Genomic DNA, 20,394 nt, shown 5'->3' with positions numbered 1-20,394 from the left:
TATCTCAGAAATATCTGCTGGTTCAATGCGTATGACAGATGAAATAACCCACTGCTATCTTCCAGTATTCTTGGAAGCCATCTCTTCTCTGTTACCAAAATGTTTTTTATCTAGGGATCATCTTATAAGATGCGCTTTGCTCCACCCCAAGCAGGATCCTTTGAATTAATGAAGACAACTTGTCCCAGCCAAATAACCAGTTTCTTCTGTTTGGGCTGAAAAGAAAAGGCAAGCATACATGGTCAGAGATTATTGGCTTATGTTTGCAAATACTTCCACAATGCTGATTACAGTTAATTAAAACGATTGCTGCCTTTTTACCTTCCTAGTCATTCTAGGCTACCTGATACCTTTGGACAGGTTGAATTACACTGACGCCAGTAATAATGTCATCTGCTACAATGAATCAGCTAGCGATTCTGGATGAAAATATCTGCAGAGCGGATGGCAGGCTTTCTAGCTGGCTAAGCTTTATAATGAAAAGAGAAAGCAGTTGGATTTTCAACAATGGTAAGTGGATCCCTAGCGGAGGGCAAACATTTCTCTCCTCTTTCTCTATCACATCCCATACTTTGAAGAGCTGTTTCTTTTAGAGTTGTTGGTTCTCAAGAATGAGGCAGGAGGGAAGCTGTAATGGGAATTGTAGGGGTGTAAGAACACATCAATCTCAAGTGCTCATGCACAGGAGCTGTTCCTAGTGACTGTACCCTGTTGGTGAAATCGTTAAACTACATCCTGCGCTCCATGGGTGAGGAGCCGGTAGCCACCCATCAGCCCAGGTCATCATAGCTACTGGTCAGTGATGATGTGAGTTATGGTTAGGGATGGGCAAATATGCCAATTTTGACTTTTGACTCAGTTCTCCCTCTTCCCTAATCATTCTGCCAGGTGTCAGAGGATCCAACCCCATCCTCCTCACGGCAGGTTGCCAGGAACTGATAAGATAAGGAAAGTTATTACCAATGCTTTTTATGCAATATTCACAGAGAGAGGCTTAGAATTGCAGTCTCTTGGAGTAATGGTGTTGCTCCGAGTGGAACCCCACCCCCTCCATCACTCCCAGTTCCTCATGAGTCATTGCTACTGGTGCTGAAAAGGGCCTTTTGCCTTAGAGCTCCTTGCTCTCCTACTTTCAAGGCCCACCGTGTTCTAGGAGGGGGGCGTCTGGAATGCTTTCTAAAGACACTGAGTCCATCAGCTGCCTCTCCCCTGGTGCTTCCTCCTCCTCCTCTCCCATTATTTCGCAGCCTTTCCCTTCATCTCCCTCTGAGCTGTGACCTCCCTCAAACCCCTGTTGTAATTCTGAACTGTCTCCTTCTTCTCTGGAAAGGTCAGGCTGGGGAGTCTCTACCACCACTCCTCTGCCCAGTCCCTGTCATCTAACAGTTCTTCACATTGCCACAGCAGTTTGTGAAAAAATTTTTTTAAAGTCCTCGTGGAAATTCATAAGGATTTTAGGACAATTCATCTTGGAAACTCTTCTCTACAATTCCAAAAAAACAGGGAGGTGATTATAGATAGTCACTGGTAGGGGAAGGGCATTTGAGAGGTGCTAAAAGGCACAGGCCACAATGCAACATCCTCTCCTAATGTTCCAACAGGACTATATGAATATACTTAGATGGAGGAGCATACAGTGGTACCCCGCTAGACGAATGCTTCGCTAGACGAAAAACTCGCTAGACGAAAGCATTCGTCTAGCGGGAGGCTGCCCCGCTAGACGAAAAAGTCTATGGGGCTGCCTCGCAAGACGAAAAAATTCGTCTTTTTTTTTTTTCGTTTTGCGGAGCGCGGCTCCCATTGCCGCTCCGCAAGACGAAACCCCGCTAGACGAAAATTTTCGCGGGACGAATTATTTTCGTCTAGCGGGGCACCACTGTATTGGTGTTGTGGTGTCAGGCTCCACCACCCTCCAGCTTACATCCCACCATCAGACTCCTTGTAGAGAGTTTTCTGGGTGCATGACCAGTGTATGCACGAGGCTTCCTGCACATGTTTGATGAATGGGTGCAGCCCAGGGAAGACTCTGCTACCATAGCACCTCTCCTCCCATTTGCATTCATTTAGCCCAGGGGTAGCCAATGCAGTGCCCTCAAGATGACTCCAGCTCTCATTAGGTCCAGCTAGCATGGCCACTGATCGGGGATGATGGAAACAGCAGTCCATGTACTTCTGGAAAGCACCATATTGGCTAAACTTGATATAGGCCACATAGGCTGACGTTAGGCCTGTGTGGAGCCACAAAGCACATCTGATTCTGTGCTGGATCATTGTGACACTGTTCTCTGTTATCACGACACATTGTCCAGAGCTGCACATGAGGCTAAGTTCTACCTGTTGGGCATTTGGTTTGAGTTAAGGCCGGGGAAATCTAAATTAGTAGTGTCTGTATATGTGCTGCAGGAAATATCTACAAGCAAGAGCTGACAGGGCTATAGTTTGCTCATGAATCTTTCTGGGGTGGGCTTTCCAGTTTGATGCAAGCTGTGCTTTCTATGTATGCCTCTCATTGGGAATCATTCCAAAGCCTTCCTATGGAAGAGAAAAAAACAATCACCACCAAATTAGACCATAAATAATTGTTTCAACGAACACTTCACTGTTCCTTCCACTATAGTGTCTACCAGGAATGCCAGGCTGAAAGGTTCTTTTGTTGAATTTAAAAGGCTCAGTGAGTCAGATGAGAGGATTCTGTGTGCATTCCTAATTTAAATGGGTTGTTTACAGCTGCATTAAGGCACGAGGAAAGATCTTTGGCTTTTAATGAAGTACCATTTGTGTGACTCTTTTTGGGAGTCAAATTAATGACAGTGTAGCGATAGAGAAAGACAGAGTTGAGCAACACTTTAAGTCCTTGAAGTTTATCGACTAATATTTTCTAGCCAAGGGCCAAACTTGACTGATGTTCTGAACTCTAAAATCAAGACAGCTGGGATTTGGAAAGATTCTGTAAGATGTTGGCAATGCATTGCATTGTATCTAATAGCATGCACCGCTTTTCCTATCATATTTTATCCACCATATTACAGATTGTGGGTGGGGGCTAAGGCTGAGTGAGTGTGGCTTACCAAGCATCACCTAGTGAGTTCATTCATGGCAGAAGTGAGATTCTGACCTTGATGATTCATAGTTTAGGGCAAAACTAGACATTAGCTACAAATGTGGCATGAAGCTATGTATCAAGTTTTTTCTTACTAAATTACAGGCACCAGGAAAGTAGAATGTGGGGAAGTGTGGAGGATTATCTCTTACCCCTTGCCAGTGCAATTGGAAATTTCCTTACTGGTCACATGCAATAAAAGCAAAATGGGTTTTCAATTGATCCTCAGTAACTATATTTTCCTGGAGCAGCTTGAGTACTTGCATCAAGAAGAAAAAACTTTGAAAGTCTTCTTTTGGTAATTGATTTGACCTGAATTTGCACTGTCTTACAGTGTGTGTGTTTGTGCTCTCTCTCTCTTTCTGTTGGTTAAGGTCGAAGAAACAGATTCCAGTCCTGGATCCGTTGAAATTGTCTCCGTTGTAGAAGATGAACTGCCAGGATCTGAGCTCTGCTTTTTCTACAAAAGATTGTTCTGCCTGCAACAAGCAAAATAGATCCCGGTGAAAATGAAAATGGTAGGAATGCAAGAAGTTCTGGGGTGGGAATTAGTGGCCCTTTCTTCCCAAACCTCATTTTAACCCCCCAGATTTAGGGAAACCTTAAATGACTTATACCAGAGATGGGGAACTGGGGACCCCTCAGATGTTAGTGAGTTCCAGCTTCCATCAGCCCTGGCTAACATGGTTAATGGTGGGAGTTGGAATCCAAGAAAACATGGCCTGATCCATATTTAATCTGGAAGGTATGACAGTGGTACGAAAATCTGCCCCCATGTTGCCCTTTTCTGGGTCCAAAAGGACTTGCGTGTCAGCAATCGCGCATCAATTGGACACACCTAAAATGGTTGCTGCCTGTATATATAATGCAGGGCATCAGAATATAAAATAGCACATCAAAGAATGAATGCAGCTGATGCTATTTTGATTAAATGTAATTAGTGCAAAACTTAATGTTGTATGTCCTGTTCAGAGGTTGTTGTTTCTTGCTTCTTTTATTTATTCCAGGAGACATTCCGACACCTCCGTGCCATGGTTTAATTCCACTCGGGCTGCTTCCCCTTATCCTTGCCTTATTACTCACTGTAATCATAGCAGTTGCCATTGGCCTGGGAAGTGAGTACCAAATAACTTATTTATTAGGTTCTCAACTAACCATTCAAGAGTCTGCATTTTTTATGAGTCTCCTACTGAGAATAGGATTAACCTGCTGCCAAAGGTTGCCTATTGATTTTAAACACACACACACACACACCACACACACACACACACTTTAACTCCTCAGCATGAGATCTATAAAACAGAACTGGTATTTAATAAAGTCATTGCCATAATCAACAGAATGCACACTGCCAGAACGTATCAGTTAGGACCAACTCACATGATTACTTCCAGTGTACTGAGATTGACTTTCAGCAACATGGTGACTGGGTGCAGACCTGTGACACATATGGAACTCTGGATGGATGTAGCATTCATGTGGTAAAGGACCCCATGACAGTTAAGTCCAGTCAAAGGCAAATATGGGGTGCAGTGCTCATCTCACTTTCAAGCCAAGGGAGCCGGCGTTTGTCCACAGATAGCTTTCCGGGTCATGTGGCCAGCGTGACTAAACTGCTTCTGGTGCAACGGAACACCGTGACGGAAACCAGAGTGTACGGAAACATCGTTTACCTTCCTGCTGCAGTGGGACCTATTTATCTACTTGCACTGGTGTGCTTTCGAACTGCTAGGTTGGCAGGAGCTGGGACAGAGCAACGGGAGCTCACCCCATCACGGGGATTTGAACTGCCGACCTTCTGATCGGCAAGCCCAAGGCTCATGTGGTACATGGAGCTCTGCAGACCAGGCTTCAATTCCTTTCTGTTTGCATCATCAGGACAACTGAATGAAGGAACAATGGCAATTTGAGCCTGGACACTTTTAACATTTCAGACCAGAATCCTCTTGGTCTTGGAAATCAGGTGGTCCAGCACAGCCAATCACGTGCCATTATCTGCTATTCAACCAAGTCTGAGAAATATGGGGTGGTATTCAGAGCAGAGCCATAGAAATGAATGAGCATGGCTAAGTTTCATCTCAGGCCACAAATGATGGAGGTGGTGGGGGCACTGGTCACAGTGTTTCCACCATTCCTCCTGAGCTCCCCCCCCCATACATCCCCCTCTGTCAGAGGATAAAGTTGTGGGCATCACACAGTTTGCCCTGGGCCTTCTAAACTAAACTGTCACTTTCAAGTGCAGTGGTTAGGTGAGGAAACTGTTCGATCACCAACGTTGGTGTAAATTTCAGCTGCCAGTGAGGCTGGCTTCTGTATTTGGAATGTGGGGCTGTATGCTATCTTGTCTTAGGTAGGGTTGCCATACATCTGGATATAGCACTCAGAAAGAGTGCCCAGGCAGAAATCACTGAAATGTCCAGGGAAACCTGGGCATAATGCAACCCATGTCAGAAGTCAAATTATTGATGAATTTTCTTTAAAATAGCTCAAAAACTTCACTTTTTAAAGATTTAGCCAAAAAAGGTCAACAACTCTGGGCAAAACTAACAACTTCTGTGTCCAAATTTTCACTTTTTGAAATATGGCAACCCTATCTTAGGCCTGTAATTCACAAATTCCCTTTCAAACCTTCTTTCAGCATGTTAATCTAAAGGAATATATCTTAACCGCTTTGAGGCTTTACTACAATTAAGTGGTATATAAATTAATAATCATCATAATCATAATATTGCTGCCAAGCCAAGGATATGCTGTCTTAACTTGATATGATTTCCTTTCATTCTGTCAGTTTACTTCAACTGCATTGGGGGATTTCGGTGCAGGTCGTCCTTTAGATGTATTGACCAAACAGCAAGATGTGATGGAGTCTTCAACTGTAAAGATGGAGAGGATGAGTATAGATGTGGTAACTTTGATTTGATTCTGGATTACACATGCTACTTCCCCTCAAAACTTAGCTTTGATATTTTTTATTAAAAACTAAATCCAAGCTCTGTTTGAAACATTCCATTCAATATTCCCAGACAAAACATGTTTGACCATTGTTTACTGCATTGTGTGGACAGGCAGAGTCCCCCCAACCCTAGGTGACCCCTGAGTGGAATAATGACTCAAGACAACGTGCTATGGGATTAAAATTGGCCACAACTTTATTAAGTTTCAGATGTAGGAAGACCTTGGCTCAGGCATTGGGTGTATATCCTTCCCAGTCCCCAGCCGGGGTTCTGGGGGACATCAGGGTTATCCAGAATGTGTGGGGATTGGGCTGGCTCTGGAGAACATATGTTCAAGCAGAGAGGGCCCCCCTCCCCCTGTTTTGCCACCGTCGCAGGGGAGAGCAATGGAACAGAGTAAGGAGGGGGTGGAAGATCTCAACCTTCATGGGTTTTCAAGATAGCAATTTTTTATTTTACATTTATAACCTATTTTGTTATAAAGCCCTGTTTAGGGAAGTTTTTTATGACTGATGTTTTAATGTATTTTTAATCTCCTGTTGGAAGCCATCCAGAGTGGCTGGGAAACCCAGCCATGGACGGGGTACAAGTAAAATTATTATTTTATTACCTTTATTGCATGAAATAGGAACAAATGCACAAAAACCAATGCCAAAATTCATCGAGAGATACAGTACATTAGTATACACTGATTCAGTCGCAGCAGTTGCTTATTAGCTATTTACGGCCTTTCTCTCTGTATCCCACAGTCAGACTGAGTGGCAAGAAGGCTGTGCTGCAAGTGTTTGCTTATGGAGCCTGGAGGACTGTGTGTTCAGAAAACTGGCAAGAAACCTATGGAAGAGTTACATGTAAATACTTAGGTATCTCAAGGTACTGCATAGGAAATGACCGCGGAAATGAAGGATTCGTATGTCAAACTGTTGCTTGCTTTAAAAGGAAAGTCCCTCTCGTTACACCTGGCTTTCTGAAATGCAACCCATGTACCCAAGGTGGTTTCTGCAGCAAAGTGCTGATTATTTATTATTTTTGCAGAAAGTGCATATTTACTACAAAACTCTATTAATCAGTAAAGCCCCTGGAAATATAACTTTGTGTTATGTGATTAGCATACAAATGTTGTAAACAACAAACAAATTGCATTAACAGAACTTTGCCAAGAAACTGACAGGGGCTTTTTGTTGCTGTCCCTGTGTCACCTGCTTTTGACACAGGATGGCACAGGAGACTTATTGCGACTCTATGTTTTTTACAAATGTTGGTAGAGTCAAAGGGGAGGCAAGTAGCAAACAGCCCTAAAATCAGCAGGTCAGTTCCACATTTCCTACGCAAGGGGCCTTCAGCCAACTTTGAGCTCCCTCTCTGATTCCATCCCTTCAGACAGTGCAAACTATTTTTTTCATTCATGCACATAAACACCCTGGCCTGCTCCCTTGGCTGGAGGGTGGCAGGCAACAAAGCAGAGATGGGCAACCTAGTCAGCATGGTGAATGGTCAGAGATGATGGGTGCTATAGTCCAATAATATCTGGAGGGCAACATGTTGTTCACTCCTGGTTGACTGATATCTCATTCAGTTACAGAGATTCCCAATTATTTCCAAAACATTAGATACCTCTTGAGGAAATGCCAAACTATAATTCTGGGCTATACTCAAGCAATCTGAGCAAGAAGGTTGGCCTTAGGTTGGCATGTTCTGATGACAGTCAGAGGCTGGATGGGATACCACCAGGGAACTACGTGTATGTTGCTTTGGGTTCCATGTTGAGAGAAAGGCAGGATATAAATGTGAATAGACAAGTAAAACAACAGCAGGATGATCCATCAGAAGCCACAGTGGGATTTTCGTGTGTGTTCACTGATTATCCGTTAGTTTAATACAGGGTTTCCTTAAAACTATTTGCCATATTTCCATAAAAACTTTATATCAAGCCAGCAGGTAGGCTAGCCATGTGATAGATGAAGTAAATGTTCAGAATGTTGCTGAATTTTCAAGGCAATTCCTGTTATTTACAGCTTTGTGAGTTCGAGGGCCTTCCCGGTCACCGCTATTGAAGAGCATTTCAGAGGCATTTTGTTGCTGCAGATCATTGGTTGTCAGCTGATCAGCTGACATCTCCACAGAACACTACATCCTTACGGTATGTCTCAGATGCTAAATTACAGAAAGATACGTACATAAATTTTAAAATAAACTCTTCCGACCCAGTCCTGCTGGTAGGGCTGGACTGCAGTACACACCATCTTAGACCCTTAGACCCATGGCAGGGCCTTTTCAGTGGTGATTCCCCAGTGTGAAATGCTCTCCCTTTTGAGGTGCACCTGTCTCCGTAATTATTCAGGAAGTATTGGAAAACATCTGTGTTTACGCAGGCATTCGGTGGCTGAAGAATACTGTTCCAATCTTACCACCTCGCCAACAGGAGAAATGGGTCCCTTTTTCTTTCTTTTGTTTGGGGGGTGGGGGAACAGAAAAGGGGGTCTGTTCGTTTCCTCCCCACCCCAGCTTACCATGCAGGCACACTGACTCAGGAAAGTGATGGGGGGGGGACTGACATCATGTCTAGGCGTCACACAGCCCCAGCCTCCATGGCCAGGGCTTCTTGGCCTCCTGCCACCACCATAGGCCAGGGTCTGCTTTTCCTCTGCAGCAGGAGAAGGAGGAGCTGCCATGTTGTTGGCTTGCACGACAGTGCTGTGTCCGAGCATTGTGTATGACATTGTGATGTCACACATGATGCCCGAACAAACACTAAGGGGCCCAGTTCTCCACTAACAAATATTGGGGGAGGGAGCCAAGGGGGTTCAGCCCCTAGGAGTTGGCACCCTTGTTACCAGGTGACAGGAAGTAAATAGATGGTCCTTTTTTTCTTTCTCTCCCTCCCCAAAGCAAAAGAAAGAAACAGGGACCAGTTTTACCCCTTGCCACCACCATCTGGTGTGTGTGTGTGTAAGAGTGAACAACCAGTGCAGCAATGGGGGAAGGTGGGAAGGGAAAGAAAAGTGCACAGGACCCCTGGAGGCCCCCCTCAAAACCATTGCCTCATAGCAATACAAAGGAAGGGTGCTTTATTTATTTATTTAATTCTGTTTACAAATCACTTCTTATAAATAAATCAAAGCAATTTCATATCTTTAAAAATCAGCAAAAAAACCCACCAATGATACTATGTCATATATGAAAACAATTAAAACAGTTTAAATAAAAATGAAAAGGCAACAGAAGCTGGAAGAATACTTTTAAGAAGGGGTTTCTTTTTTTTCTTCTTTTAGACTTAACATGTTGAACCTCAATTTGATTTGATGAAGTGGAAAAGAGGTACCGTAGCAAGCATTCAACTCTATCACTTTGTCTTCTTTTCATTTCAGAGAAGAGTGTGCCTCAGGCTATGTGATTATTCTAAAATGTTTGGGTAAGTGCTTTGAAAAACAGCAGAATGTAACATCAGTTTGACACCAAGAATTGTGGGAGATGTTCAAACTAAAAGTTGGTTTGTGCAAGTTGAAATATGCAAGTCGAGATCATGGTAGCTGCTCCAAATCATGTGCAGGAGACCTTCCAGTGGGTGAAAATTGACAGCAATTCTCAGAAATCTCCTTTCTGTAAATAAAATTTTAGCAACTAGGACAGAAAAATTATACAAGAAGAACTGGCAGATGAGTTAGAGAAAAAGAGAGAGTGATTTGGGAACACCCCCAAAGTAAGACAATATATTTCTCATGAGTTCAGTCAAGAAATGAATATTCTTATGTGTCTCTCTGAGTTAAACATGACTTAAATTCAAGAATTGTGTCTTTAAAAATATATGCGCCAGAGACATAACTAGGAGTTAGCGAGACCAGCCCCTGCTAGGGGCTCAGGCCTGGGTTTGTTTGTTTTTTATTACAAAAATCATCTATTGGACTATAGAGTGTATGAAGTATTTGTGTGTAGTGACGCACCAACACTGTCACAGTGAGATCAAACACAGGAGAAGCTTCCCATCCTTCTCACACTGCAGCACAAAGGTGTGTGTTTTTTTGCCCTTCCTCCTCACCTCACCCTCACTCCAGACACTTCAAGTACTTGTGTAAAATGTAGTACTTTCTAATGTGGCTGTTGTGCTAAAGGGCCTTTCCCCCAGGGGCACCAATACAGCTCCTTGCACAAGGGACCCTAGGTACACCTCTGTATGTACAGCTCATCCAGATAAGGATTCCTCACTTGTGATCCCAGTGACACTACTTTCCCTTTTCTACAGCGTGTGGTGCTAGGTCCAGGTATGCCCCCCGTATAGTGGGAGGAAATGCATCGATGCCCCAGCAATGGCCATGGCAAGCCAGCCTTCAGTTTCAAGGATATCATTTGTGTGGTGGATCCATCATCACCCCTTGGTGGATTGTAACAGCAGCCCACTGTGTTTATGAGTAAGTGCCTTGTCTTGTTCGCCATGTTTTTGCACTGCAGACACCTATTGCGTGGGTTGTTTCCAACCAATTGTTGACCCCAATCCTAGCTGGACCACAGTTGTGAAGTAAGTGTCCTGCCCACATAGTGCCAGGTTTTTAAATGACGCAGCAGTGCCTGGTGAAGCTGTAGTAACATTTCTCACATGTGGCAGCTAGACTGGTGACTGGGAGTGGCCACTGCGACCATATAACACTGGTCCTGAAAGACCTACATTGTGAATCTTAGTGTAATTCTGTCATTGCTGGAAATAACTTCTTGTGCTGGAATGGATTTAGCACTGAGGCAAAAAATAATGTGTCACACAGGTTTGGCAAATGATTTTAAAGGTTGGAAGCCACTAACCCTTTCTCTTTCTGTCTTTGTTTCAGTTTGTACTTCCCAAGAGCTTGGAGTGTGTATGCAGGCTTTGTAATACTCGAAGAAGGCCATGCTAATCCATATTTAGTGGACAAAATTATATACCATAAAAATTATAAACCCAAAACAATGAAGAATGATATAGCATTGATTAGGCTGGCCAAACCACTTGCACTAAATGGTAATTTTGAATCTATTGCTATTTCTTTCTCTTTCCTCTCTTTGTTCTGCATTTAAAGTTAGAATTGATTACTGCTGTCACTAAATACAATATTAATCTGTGGTAATCTGAATCAAGAACTACCAGTCTGGTCACTAAAATACAATATTAATCTGTGGTAATCTGAATCAAGAACTACCAGTCCCACAATGACGCCTACTGGAGATAACAATGATATCTGAATTTAATTTTTATGTGTCTTTTATTATATTTGTATAGTGTTGTAAACTACATCATTTTTTATCACAGTGTACAATTTTTTAACGAGTAAGTAAGTGATCCAACAATATGATCAATCCCACATAGCAACCTGATTTACTCATTTTCTTGGCATGTCAGCAGCACTCTAAAATACACACCTAGGTTTTTTGGAGTGGGAATCCCCATGCTTTCAGAATAACAAAGACTTCAGGATCTGTGCTGATCCTGAAGTCATCCTTCCATTTGTATGAAGGAATGTGGAACCCTTGCAAGCTAAAAAAGCACTGCATGTGAAAATTGAGGACTGTAAGCATAATGAATGCACCTGATTACCTCAATGAAGACTGACCAGTTGGTGGCCCATGGACCACAGCAGTTTTATGATACCCAGGGGTATCCTCAAAAAGTTGCCTATAATTTTTTATAAGGGAAATTAATTGTGTGAACAACATCATATCTACTTTGGTCCTACCAACAGAATTAAGTGAGAGGCCCTGTAAGAACAGCCCAGCTGGACCAGACTAAAGGTCCATCAAGGCTAATATTCTTCTACCCACAGCAGCCTCTGGGAAGCCCATAAATACAGCATGAAGGCCATAACCCTCTTCTACTGGTGTTTCCCACAACTGGTATTCGGAGATATGTTGCTGCTTAACTTTCCACATGCAAAGTATGTGCTCTGCATTGAGCTACAGCTCTTTCCCCCAAATTTGTATTTGCAATCACTGGTAGTTCATCCATGTATTGGAGTCCCTTTCATGAGGATGGGCTGAACCTCCCAAAGAATACTGGAATGGAGAGTGCTTATTTTCACCCATGGGTTTGTTTCCACAAATAGAAAAACCCACAGTATATTTATTGCTGAGGAACATATCCTTGATCTAGCATAAGCTAATGCACCACAAACAGACCTATTATTTATGATGAGGTAGAGTGAATAACCTAAAATTGGGGGGGGGGGAAGCAAGCTTGAATGCACAGATTTCCAGTATTGTTTTTATTTGAGGTGCATTTTCATGGAAATGGAGAACTACAGTGCTAGTCTACATGCTCTATCACCCCTCGAAGTCTATACAGTAGCAAATTAACTGGATGGTTAGTTCAGATCAATACATGAAACTTCCTCTCTCCCACTCCTTGTTGCCTCTTTAGAGTTGCTTGTTGGCCACAATGAATCTTCTGAACAGTCATCAGTTCAGGCTTTGGCTGAATGTCAAAGGCTTGACCTCCATAAGTGCAATACAATACAGATGATGGGAGTCAAGGCACATTATGCAATTCTACTGCTGAAGTCATGTCAGGCTGAGTACACACTATATCTTTAAAGCACATACAAAGCATATCTCCCCCCCCCTCCAATGAATTCTGGGCACTGTAATTCATTAAAGGTTGCTGGGAATTGTTGCCCTTTGTAGGCTAAACTACGAGGTCCAAAATCCTTTGAGGAAGAGAATGTGCTTTAAATAAGGTGTAGTGTGTGTTCAGCCTTTGTCTGGACCTGACTACCTATACTGGAGGCCACTGGAGACCATATTGAAGTTGCTGAAGGAAAATGAGATATATATAACAACCTCACATGACTATCAAAAATATGTATTATGAAACTGCTAGTTTGGAGAGCAGGTATTTCTTTTACACAGGTAATATAGAGCCAATTTGTCTTCCTAATTTTGGAGAACATTTTCCAGAGGGGAAAATGTGTGGATATCAGGATGGGGAGCTGCAGAAGAAGGAGGCGAGTATTTCAGCATTTGAATCTAACAATGTATTTTTTGATAACTGAAAATTTGCTATGTATGAACCATTAATTCAAGAGATACACTTAATAAATATTTTCCCATAAGCAAAAAATTCCAGTCTGACCAAAATATGGAAATGGAGGTATTAACAGATGTGAAGTAAGGTGTCATGTACATAGACTTCTTTCCTCACATCCATCAGCTGGGGTGAGAAGGAGCCCCAAGTCTCCATGAGACACAGTGATATCCAATATAGTCAAAATAGTCTACTCTGGACTAAAGTTGGATATTACCCAATAATATTGGCTTGATTGCTTTCAGTGAGACTTAAGCCCAGCTAAGATCTCCACAAAGTCTTAAAGAATTTCTGGATAGATTTGGGAATTCCTTCTTAATATTAAAAAAAGTATAGGATTGAACAAATGTTTCAACTACAGTGGAACCTTGGTTTTCGAACTGAATCCATTCTTGAAGACCGTTCACTTCCGAAATGTTCAAAAACCGAAAACTCAATACGGAAGTCTCAATACAACAGGGAAACAAAATGAAAGCAGTGGCACGTTGGCTTCTGAAAAGCATTCGAAAACCGAAGCAGTTACTTCCGGATTTTGGCGCTGAAAGCTGAAACGTTCGACTTCTGAGACCTTTAAAACGAGGCTCCACTGTATTTCTAAAGAAAACTAAATGCACCATTGGTTGGCTGGCATTAATAAATATATGAAATTAGGAAAGTTTTTTGTTTTTTTTAAATGCATTTAAAAAAAAGCTAACCACTTTTTAAGATGCCATATCTTCGCTATCCCTTAAATGGAGAATTTAAATTCTGTCTTGGAACAGGTGATACGTCAGAGATTCTGAATTAGCTGGTGTCCCTTTGATTTCTAACAAAGTGTGCAACCCAGAGAGGTCTATGGAGGAATTGTGGCTACGTCAATGCTCTGTGCAGGTTATTTACAAGGAGGCATAGACACATGTCAGGTAGGGTCATTTCTTAAAGGTGACTGTCTTAACTGAGCAATCTGGTGGCGGTGAAGATACTACCAATATCCAAGAAGTTGGGCCTTAGAAGCAAAAGCAGCACTTTAAATCAGGCCCAGGAGCAGTCGGGAGCCAGTGAAGATAACAAAGTACTGGCATAATATGTTTATAATGCCCAATCCCAGTTATTAGAAAAACTGGAATGAGGAAGGGAGTAGCTTGCTTGTGAGTATCATACACCGAAGGGCAGGTTAAAAATCTTTTCATCCATTCAATAAATATAATCTATTTGAGGGAGTCAATGGAAGGAGAGATGAGCATTCATTTATACTTGCTGAGTGATTTAAATAAAATCCTAAACTTAATCCAGGTACACTGGATTGCCAAATGACAACCCTCAAAGCATGATGAAGTCAAGACATTTGCAGCCTTTCTCCATGGTTCCATCAATTGGCTTTTGAATGACTAACTTCTGCTAGCTTAAACATTATTAGCAGCTCTACCTACTGTTTCTTTTTGAGATCCAGACAAAAGCTTGTTTTCCTGTCTCTTTCAGGGAGATAGTGGGGGACCATTGGTATGTGAAGATCGGAATACTGGAAGCTGGTAGGAACAACCAGCTTTGGGTGGGCTGTGCAGAAGAAAATAAACCAGGGGTCTACAGTCGCATCACCTCATTTCTGGATTGGATACATGAACAAATGGAGGTTTGCTTTCCAATAGTTTCTTCTTCCCAGCCTAACCTTGATAGTGGGGTCAAGGGGCTGTTATGCTTCTACCTTATCAATGGTTTCCTTAATTGCAACTTCTTCCCCCTGTTCCATACAAGTGAATGGAGTAAGGGGGCGCGCGATTTGCACTCCCTTCATGTATTATGTTGGTCGTAGGAGCAATTGTTAAAATTCAGTGTTTATTAAAGGAGGGTGGGATCCTGGACCTCAGTCCTAAACTGGGTGGTGGTGGTGGTGAAGTATGGGAAATATACAAAGATTTGGGCCAGCCCAGGAGACTTGAGCACCAACCCTGATAGGAGTGATAGCTTGGTCACACCCTAAATTTATTCTGTTCGCCCATAGATAAGATAGAAAACTGGGTAGAGTTGCAGAGCTGAGTTTAAGCATTTCCTGCTGGGTTTTGCATAGCAACCCTTTACAAAGCAGGAACACAGATTGCATAGAGAACAGCAGGTATTACTTAATGCTCTTTTAACTGTGGCATTTCACATGGTGAGTGAGTGCAGAGTAGTATATTTTGAAATGCTTGGAGGCTATGAAGCAGCCTGGTATTGCAGCGAAGGAAGCAGAAGAATAGTCTGTCCAATTAAAAAGCAGCATTGCTTTATGGTAAAATAAAATAAAACCGTATCAGAATCACATGTCAGTACATTATTAACATTTGTCAGTCACCATCTGTGAATGAGAATACAAGTTTGATTAGTAAGAACTATTTGCCCATTTCCAGCTCCCATCATCCCTCACCTGTTGTTTATATCTCTCTCAACCTATCCTAAATACTGACTTTTAAAAACTACCATAACATCGTGAGTATATGGCTAAAGGGCACAGAATAGGCATCAATTATTATATGTCGTATTTTTCTGCTGTGAAACGTGTGGATTATGAAGTAAATTTCATAGCTAAATGCTTTTTTCTTCTTCTTCCTGAGAAGCAATACTATTGATGTCTCAATGGTGCATGCTTCATTTGTATTGTAGAGAGAAGAATGGAAGAGAGGAGGTTAGATCATTACCACATAAACTCTTCAGAATGTTTGTTTGGGACAGAGAAGACAATCAACTTTCGTCCTGCACAGTTTTTGCACTTCCTAACAGAAGAGCTGCTACAACTATCTTTTGCACTCATCCCTTTAAAATGCACTATGTCACAATGAAGAATATCCAAGTATTTTGATGGTGTCACCCAGTTTTCAGGTGTAAGCATGCCTGCATGCCAAGAACCCTTCTCTCCTAACCCACCTATTCCTGGTGAACTGAGATAGAAAAGGAAGATTCCAGATCATTAGGCCAGCAAAGTGAAAAGTATGGACAGGTTTACTGGGTTTGCTGCCTGCCTGAAACAAGAAGATACAACCAGGGCAGGAAGGTGGTGCCCATCTCTCAATTGATGGTAGAAATAGTGTACGATGTTGGCTGGGTGCATTTGCGCCTAAAATACTGATGGATTTTCTTTTGACCTTTAATAATAATATTAATAATCACAAACTGATGTGGAAATGTGAAGAACTGAATTTAAGAAAGAAAGAAAAAGAGAAATATAGAAAAAAACAAAACTGGCCGTTTTACTCATCCCTTTTTGAGCAGCTAAAGAGTTCTGATTTTTGGCACCTAAGCAATAGCTGAATGCAATTTGAGTTGGGCAGTGTTTGCCACCAACAAGAACACAAACAAAACCACATTGTCAGCTAGCGCTTGCTCCTAAAATTTTGTTGCATTTCCTGTCTCAAAGTTCAAAACTGCACTGCTGTTTCCCTCCTACGTATGTTTAAGAACCCCAGGCTCAAGTCTTTCCTTTCCACATACTGTTCAGAAGATTCATTCACTGTAAGACTAGGTGGGCAGAAAGGAACAAGGAACTTTATTTACTATGAAAAGCCCTCCCCCCTTTTCTTTGAGCCCAGCCTAAGAAATTCTGGGAATCAATGCTCTTGATCTTTAACACATTCCGAGATTTCTAAATTACATATGGTGCCTTGTCGATGCAAAGGCACATTGTAAATAAGCAGATGTGTAATCATCTGATGGTGCTTGATTTATAACCTTAGATGGCAAAACACTAGACTTAAGGTATGTTGTAAATAAATGAATAAATGCAAATGTATCGGTCTGATGGTGCTTGATTTATATTCTTGGAGGGCAATTAAAAAAACAACAACTACAGGAGCTCTGTCATTTGTTTATGGGCATTCTACAGTATTATGAATGAACATCTTCCTTTTAACTGGGCAACCCAAAAATTATTGAACAAGTAGTAATCTAGGTTCACAGAGGAGAGGGGCCACATTACACAGTTACCACAGAAAGTCTTTAGGCAATGAAGCAAGTAAGCAAGCTCAATAACTAACTAACTAACTAACTAACTAACTAACTAACTAACTACCCACCCTGAAGCATCAAGGCAGGCTGTGATACGTTTAAGGCTGGAATAAGAAAATTCATTCTAAAAATATAGCTTACAGATGGCACATTTTTTAATAGTGGGAGAATTGCACATATATGGGAGAATTCTTACAGAATCCTTACAGAAGCAGCACAGGAGGGAAATAAGTGTGGCATGCCCCAAAACGTATGCACTATTCCTTAACTTATGTATAGTTAGATTGTAAAGTGAATCTCAGGTGGCGCTGTGGCCTAAACCACAGAGCCTAGGGCTTGCTGATCGGAAGGTCGGCAGTTCGAATCCATGCAACGGGGTGAGCTCCTGTTGTTTGGTCCCAGCTCCTGCCCACCTAGCAGTCTGAAAGCACGTCAAAGTGCAAGTAGATAAATAGGTACTGCTCCGGCGGGAAGGTAAACGACATTTCCGTGTGCTGCTCTGGTTTGCCAGAAGTGGCTTTGGTCATGCTGGCCACATGACCCAGAAGCTGTCTATGGACAAACACGGGCTCCCTCGGCCAGTAAAGCGAGATGAGCACAGCAACCCCAGAATCGCCCGCGACAGTCAGGGGTACCTTGACCTTTAAAGCGAATCTACACTGGTTGGTTATAAAAATGTGACACCAGAAGGCGCTGTAGAGCAGGGAGCTTCCTACAGTGGAAAACTGCATTGAGAGTTATATAACATTAGTTAATGTTTTTACAGATCAATATTGATCCAGACCCAGTGTATCATCTCAGTATTTGTAGCAAATTATAAAGAAGCTAGCACATTTCCCTTTGTTAAGTAAAGTGTGAAATGGTGGAGTGATTTCCACCCCCCGCCCCCCCCCAAGTGAATAATACTGATTTCCTTCTTTATGACTATACCCAGATGACTTGATTGTTGCAGGAAGACTAGACAGCATTGTTGTTGTTCAATTGTGTCCGACTCTTCGTGACCCCATGGACCAGAGCACGCCAGGCACTCCTGTCTTCCACTGCCTCCCGCAGTTTGGTCAGACTCATGTTGGTAGCTTTGAGAACACTGTCCAACCATCTCATCCTCTGTCATCCCCTTCTCCTTGTGCCCTCCAGCTTTCCCAACACCAGGGTCTTTTCCAGGGAGTCATCTTTTCTCATGAGGAGGCCAAAGTATTGGAGCCTCAGCTTCAGGATCTGTCCTTCCAGTGAGCACTCAGGCCTGATTTCCTTCAGAATTGATAGGTTTGATCTTCTTGCAGTTCATGGGACAGCATTAGAGGTACAATTTTCAGTGTGGTTTAAGAATCACTCTTCCCAGTTTTGTGGGAATTGTAGTTCTGTGAAGGAAATAGGGGTCTCCCAACAATTCTCGGCACCCTTAATGAACTACACTTCCCATGATTCTTTGGAGAAGCCATGACTGTTCAAAGTCATATGATGCTGCTTTAAATATATAGTGCAGATTGGACCACTGCGTCTCAGCCTAACTTTCCATACAGGAGAAAACCATGTTACCTTGAGCTTCTTGGGGGAAATATACAAGAAGATTAACAGCTTCAGAGCTACCAGCCAAAACCACCATGTAAAGGACATGCCTACATTGCCACATGATTGCATTATAGCCTCAGGACAGTTAACTCCAGTCAAAGGCAACTATGGGGTTGCGGCATTCATTTCGCTTTCAGGCTGAGGGAGCCGGCATTTGTCCACAGACAGCTTTCCAAGTCATGTGGCCAGCATGACTAAACCGCTTCAGGCACAATGGAACACTGTGACGGAAACCACAGGAAGCATTTAGAAAGGGAAGAAACCACTTAAGCTAGAGATAAATTTCACAAGCAGTAACACATTAAAGGCTTCTGGTACAAGCCATTGGGCTTTTTAACTATTTCAAACCCTAGAAAATCTCATGCAACAGTGGATGCAGAAAAGTAGATGAAAACATAGCATACAAATGCATGCAAATTCTTGCCTTTACTCCTTGGACAACAAGTGAAGGAGAGTGTTTCTCACTGCCAGTGAGTTACAGTACAGTTCTTGCAAACTGCTGTTTAAAATAAAAGCAGGGCAAACCAATGGGAAACACATTAACAATAGTACCGGAAGGGGGAACCAGCAGCCATCCAAATATTTTTTGGACTCCTGCTCTCCTCAACCCCGGACAGCATGGCTATTAGTGAGCAATGGTGGGAGTTGCAGTCCATCAGGAAAAGCAAATAAAGAAATTGGGAGGCTCCATCTCAGTTTGACTGTGTTTCCCATTGATTAGTTGTACTTTGATCTGAGAAAGAAATTGCAAGAACTACAGTAACTCATAAAACATAAGAAATGCTCACTCTTTGTCCTATAAGTAAATGCAGGAGTCTTGAACACTTTAACAATCCACAGGGAACTAAAAGTGATCTTATACATTAAATATTGTACAACTATGGTGAAGTTGCAGTGCACATCCCCATAAATGTTTAAAATAAGACTTTATAATGCTGGTCTGATCCTGCTCCCCCCCCACTCCATCCCACATTCAGGTACAGTTCTGGTACTAATAGCTTATTTTCCTAGGATGGTCAGTTCTGCTGGTAAATCTTTGCAGTGTTTTCTTCCTATGCTGTTCAACTTTAGAGAAGTTTATAGGCAGTAGCTATAGCCAGACCCACTGCTAGTACACAGCTTTGACTTTGGACTGAAAAAATGCAACCAGAATTTGAGTTTAAGAATTGGCAATATTACACATTGCAGTCCTGTGATGAGCATCTCTTGGCTTTAGGGGGGAAGGGGAGAAGCAACCCTGTAGAGTGTATGTACGTCTACCTTAATATAATCTAGTAGTCACCTTATGAACTACTTCTCTCTGCTATAACATGTCTCCACGTGTTGCCTAAAGTCTTTAGGGTCGGAACTCCTTTGACGTAGTGTTTCAGTTGCACTGGAAGTGGGTGGTTTTTTGTGATATGTGATTTTTATTGCCATGTATGGTTTTATTTACACATATATACTGACTGAGGGATGCGGGTGGCACTGTGGGTTAAACCACAGAGACTAGGGCTTGCTGATGAGAAGGTTGGTGGTTTGAATCCCCACAACGGGGTGAGCTCCCGTTGCTCGGTCCCAGCTCCTGCCCACCTAGCAGTTTGAAAGCACATCAAAGTGCAAGTAGATAAATAGGTACCGCTCCGGCGGGAAGGTAAATGGCGTTTCCGTGCGCTGCTCTGCTTCGCCAGAAGCAGCTTAGTCATGCTGGCCTCATGAAAAGCGAGATGAGTGCAGCAACCCCAGAGTCGGACACGACTGGACCTAATGGTCAGGGGTCCCTTTACCTTTAC

General features: G+C 42.5%; 1 protein-coding gene across 1 annotated transcript; it reads left to right on the top strand.

The window, feature by feature from the left end:
* Window positions 1-802: 802 nt before the first annotated feature.
* Window positions 803-16,158, top strand: TMPRSS3 (transmembrane serine protease 3). Its single transcript, XM_033146375.1, is given in 19 exon segments — window positions 803-807; window positions 3,435-3,592; window positions 3,595-3,618; window positions 4,108-4,215; window positions 5,889-6,005; window positions 6,804-6,927; window positions 8,070-8,110; window positions 8,113-8,194; window positions 9,423-9,466; window positions 10,295-10,460; window positions 10,872-11,041; window positions 12,922-12,978; window positions 12,981-13,020; window positions 13,870-13,916; window positions 13,919-13,998; window positions 14,555-14,591; window positions 14,594-14,623; window positions 14,626-14,705; window positions 15,713-16,158. Coding segments are annotated over 19 exon segments (1,437 nt in total). The 3' UTR covers window positions 15,740-16,158.
* Window positions 16,159-20,394: the final 4,236 nt, after the last annotated feature.

The sequence above is a fragment of the Lacerta agilis genome, chromosome 4 (assembly GCF_009819535.1).
Source record: "Lacerta agilis isolate rLacAgi1 chromosome 4, rLacAgi1.pri, whole genome shotgun sequence".
Lineage (NCBI taxonomy): Eukaryota > Metazoa > Chordata > Lepidosauria > Squamata > Lacertidae > Lacerta > Lacerta agilis.
This window is presented reverse-complemented; position numbering and strand designations above follow the sequence as displayed.